Source organism: Bactrocera tryoni, chromosome 4, assembly GCF_016617805.1.
Source record: "Bactrocera tryoni isolate S06 chromosome 4, CSIRO_BtryS06_freeze2, whole genome shotgun sequence".
Lineage (NCBI taxonomy): Eukaryota > Metazoa > Arthropoda > Insecta > Diptera > Tephritidae > Bactrocera > Bactrocera tryoni.
Window position 1 is genome coordinate 73,817,173 of NC_052502.1, and position 3,540 is coordinate 73,820,712.

Consider the following 3,540-nt stretch of genomic DNA (forward strand, 5'->3'; position numbering starts at 1 on the left):
AATAAAAAGTGTGTACTGTCAAAACTGTGCTGAAGCCGCAGTGAATGTAAATTTGAATTTAGTTTGAGTGCGGCTTTATAAATTATGAAGCGCTTACAAGAAACAGTGGCGACTACGGAGTTGCCCGTACAGACTGATATTGATAAGAAGAAGCGAGTTAAGATAGATAACTCTGGCACATCAGAGGAAGATGCTGATAGCGAGGGAGAAGAGAGTAGCAGCAGTGATAGTGATAATGAAGAATTCAATAGCAGGTAAAGTGAAATGAAATTTTCGATAAGCCAAAACATTATATACGAATGTATATATGCGCTCTAGCAGTAAACAACAGTATTTAAAATGAGAAATATGTTTCTATTTGTTATGAAGCCATCTCTTACCACGCCTTGGTAAATGCGAAGTTTGCGCCGCTGTTAATGCACGCTATTGTTGCCCCAAATGCGAGGTGAAAACCTGCTGCCTGCGTTGTGTGCAAATACATAAAAAGGAACTCGACTGTGATGGCAAACGTGATCGCACCAAATTCATACCAATTAGGAAAATGACCAAGATGGATTTTATGAGCGATTACTACTTTTTGGAAGAATGCACACGTTATGTTAGTGATCGCAAGCAGGATACAATCAAACGATTCACACGTTACAATAAAACATTGCCAACACATTTGTTTCGTTTGCGTGGTGCTGCTGCAGAACGCCATACGGTGCTCCGATTTTTGTTGCCTAATTTTACTCGCCACAAAACTAATACCACCTTCTTTGATTGGAATTTACGTAAAATCTTTTGGCGCATAGAGTGGGTGTTCGTCAATGCGGGTGGTTTGCAGTATGTAGACGAGCGTTGCGATGAAGATTTGAGATTGGGACAGTTGTTGGATAAATATGTGAATTTAAAAAGCGCAGAAGTTGTGCCACAAAAGAAGGCTTTGGAATACTATCAAAGTGCAGGACTGAGCAAACTGAAGGTAAATAAACTAATATTGGAGCGTTCTTATGCTAATTAAAAGTTTTCTGCTAACTAAATAGTTACTGCTAAAGGCGGAAGGTATTAAGTGTTCGCGTACGCGCTATTACGCTTTAGATCTGCGTAAAACATTGAAATCCAATTTAGCGGGCAAAACATTAGTAGAGTTTCCCTGCATTTTCGTCAGCTATGAGGAAAATCCGGCGGGTTGTGATATTATTGACAGCGGTAATTTTTTGAATATTGAATTATTGATGCAGATGTTTCACACTATATGGTAATTTTAATAGATGAAGACGTCGAAGCTGAGACCAAACGTCACGAAGCCACCATAGAAGCCTTACACAAACAACGTTTAGTCGAGAGTTCAACAAAGGGTAATAATGCTGACACTGACGACCTGCAAGCGGCGAAAGATGCTGAAAAGCTGTCTAATATTTTAGCGGAGAAACGCCGTGAAGCACGCTCGCGCAAACGTGAGGAGTTTGAGAAAGCGCCCAACAATTTCCTTTTCACTGACGAGCAATTGTGGGAAATGTTATCGTCATCATCCTCAGGTGAAGAAACAGAAGAGGAGAACAGCAAAAGCTAACTAGCAAGTTATGTCCAAACAAGTTTTGTGCAAATTGACATCAATATGTATATACATACGTAAGTAGGTTTAAATCATTTTTAATTGTAATAGACTCGTATTAATATTTTGCACAATGAAATATATTTTGCTTTTGTTTATGAAATAATAGTGTGTACAGTGTTTCATGCAAAATATTAGTTACAGGATAATTTTTATAGTTCTGATAAATATTGTTCGTTACATTACCTAGAAAAAAATTAAAAAATAAAATATTTGTCATCAGTTGTCACCAAAAATATCCCTATGTCGTGCACTTTAATATTGTTATGGCGCTTGCATACAATATTTCGTTATACCAATAGTTAGTTAGTATTTTTTGTATCATCATACTTTTTAATAAACATTTAACAATTATTACAAAACCCAAAAGTACAAAATAAATACTACTATAGCAACACCGGCGGCGCCCAATTTCAAATACATTGATTTTCGATTTAAGTATGTCGCATCCTTTTTATATTTCTGAGACATCATCGACAGGTTTTGCGTTTTTGTGTCCAATTCTATAAAAAAAAAAGTGAAAGGAATTTTTCAATAAAAATCTATGAGAATGATTCTTTTATTACCAACCTGACAACACTGTGCCGCGCTGCAGTACATCATCAATATTTTGTACCTATACGTAAATAAAAATATTTAAATTTTATCTCATATTATGCTTATTAACACTTCTCACCATTATTCGCTGAACGTCCTGTAGTTGTGTATTAATTGCATTTATATTTCGTCTCCGATCGGTCAATTGTTTTTTGGCTTTCTGTATGTAAACATCGAATTCGATAAATGCATAGGGCCGCGTTACGGAATTGACACGCCGTCCATAGTTGGCATGAAACTCTTGCGCTAAATCCTCTAAATAGTTGAAGGCCAAACGTTTGGAGTACATTTTATCACACATCACTAGATAGCAAACATCATTTTCTATTAAATAGCTAAAACAAAAGACATGTAGTGAAAATTTATCGTGAAAATGTGAAATAGTTCTGACCACACAGATAAGAAGCCAAGCAAAAACAAATCATACTACATAAGCAAAAAATGTTAACTATGCTATATAAATTGTTGCACTTTGCACTTATTTCTATGCAAACAACTTACTGGAATAAGTATGGTCCTGTTTCGATACTACAGCGCGCCGGTGAATGTGATCCTAATTTTCTGAATAGCATTTTCGCTTGATTCTGATACTCCAGTATACTGCGCCCGGACTGTTGATATGATGACAGATAAACATAAATATATATTTAATTAAAACTTGACCCTTGACATTACCGAAACATACATTTATTGGCCAGTTGTTACACATACCTGTTCGTCATCTTGCATGGTACCAACCAATGGAAGTCCATCGATTACACGCGCAATCATAGTTAGAAGTGCCATCTTTGTGTTTTGTGTGTGCTACGATAGAACATTTACTACTTCTTAGATCCCTGGGAATTCGTTTTACTACTTGCTGCAGTTTGCAGGCACTGCACTCATTACAACCTCTTGTGTCTTTTGGAAACTTTTTACGTTTAGCTTGCTTCTTTATAAATCTGCTCGTTTTTTAGTTACAGTCTAAAAAATGAAAAAAACGCAACAAAACAAGTGATGTATTCGTTTTGCTACAAATTGGTGAAATTTATAAGTTAAAGCAACCGAACACGTCAGCTAAATGTCAAAATCATAGGGCAATTGGATTTTTGTTGTATTGCAGGGTTGCGAAGTCATAACAAAATTTTTTAAATAATTAATTTAATTAGTTTTTTTATAAACAAATTTTAACTGATATTATACTGATATTATGTTTTTGCAAACTGCAAATATATGTAAAAACTATCTTTCATTCTAACAAAACAAATTTTCGAAAAAAGTTAAAATTAGTTAAGTTTTTTTTTTTATCCTAGTCGCCCTGTTGCGGAAAAGCCATAAACAGGTGAGAAATGTCAGATGTACAATTC

The 3,540-nt window shown here is 35.3% G+C and overlaps 2 protein-coding genes across 2 annotated transcripts; one reads left to right on the plus strand and one right to left on the minus strand.

The window, feature by feature from the left end:
* Window positions 1-69: 69 nt before the first annotated feature.
* On the plus strand, window positions 70-1,700 carry LOC120774168 (box C/D snoRNA protein 1). Its single transcript, XM_040103588.1, has 4 exons — window positions 70-254; window positions 370-964; window positions 1,026-1,191; window positions 1,254-1,700. Exons 1-4 carry the CDS (start codon window positions 85-87, stop codon window positions 1,553-1,555), a joined length of 1,233 nt encoding a protein of 410 aa, XP_039959522.1. The 5' UTR covers window positions 70-84; the 3' UTR covers window positions 1,556-1,700.
* On the minus strand, window positions 1,656-3,257 carry LOC120774169 (vesicle-trafficking protein SEC22b). The gene is made up of 5 exons (XM_040103590.1): window positions 2,906-3,257; window positions 2,696-2,805; window positions 2,274-2,529; window positions 2,168-2,213; window positions 1,656-2,100 (listed from the first exon to the last, which is right to left on the minus strand). The coding sequence occupies exons 1-5, from the start codon at window positions 2,978-2,980 to the stop codon at window positions 1,952-1,954; spliced, it is 636 nt and encodes a 211-aa protein (XP_039959524.1). The 5' UTR covers window positions 2,981-3,257; the 3' UTR covers window positions 1,656-1,951.
* Between the last annotated feature and the right edge of the window lie 283 nt (window positions 3,258-3,540).

Coding starts and splice junctions, on each gene's coding strand:
- LOC120774169 (XM_040103590.1), bottom strand. CDS start 2,980: ATGGCACTTCTAACTATGATTGCGCGTGTAATCGATGGACTTCCATTG. Junction 2,806..2,905: donor CCATGCAAGATGACGAACAG/GTATGTGTAACA, acceptor TCATATCAACAG/TCCGGGCGCAGTATACTGGA. Junction 2,530..2,695: donor ACAGGACCATACTTATTCCA/GTAAGTTGTTTG, acceptor CTTTTGTTTTAG/CTATTTAATAGAAAATGATG.
- LOC120774168 (XM_040103588.1), top strand. CDS start 85: ATGAAGCGCTTACAAGAAACAGTGGCGACTACGGAGTTGCCCGTACAG. Junction 255..369: donor AATGAAGAATTCAATAGCAG/GTAAAGTGAAAT, acceptor TTTGTTATGAAG/CCATCTCTTACCACGCCTTG. Junction 965..1,025: donor CAGGACTGAGCAAACTGAAG/GTAAATAAACTA, acceptor CTAACTAAATAG/TTACTGCTAAAGGCGGAAGG.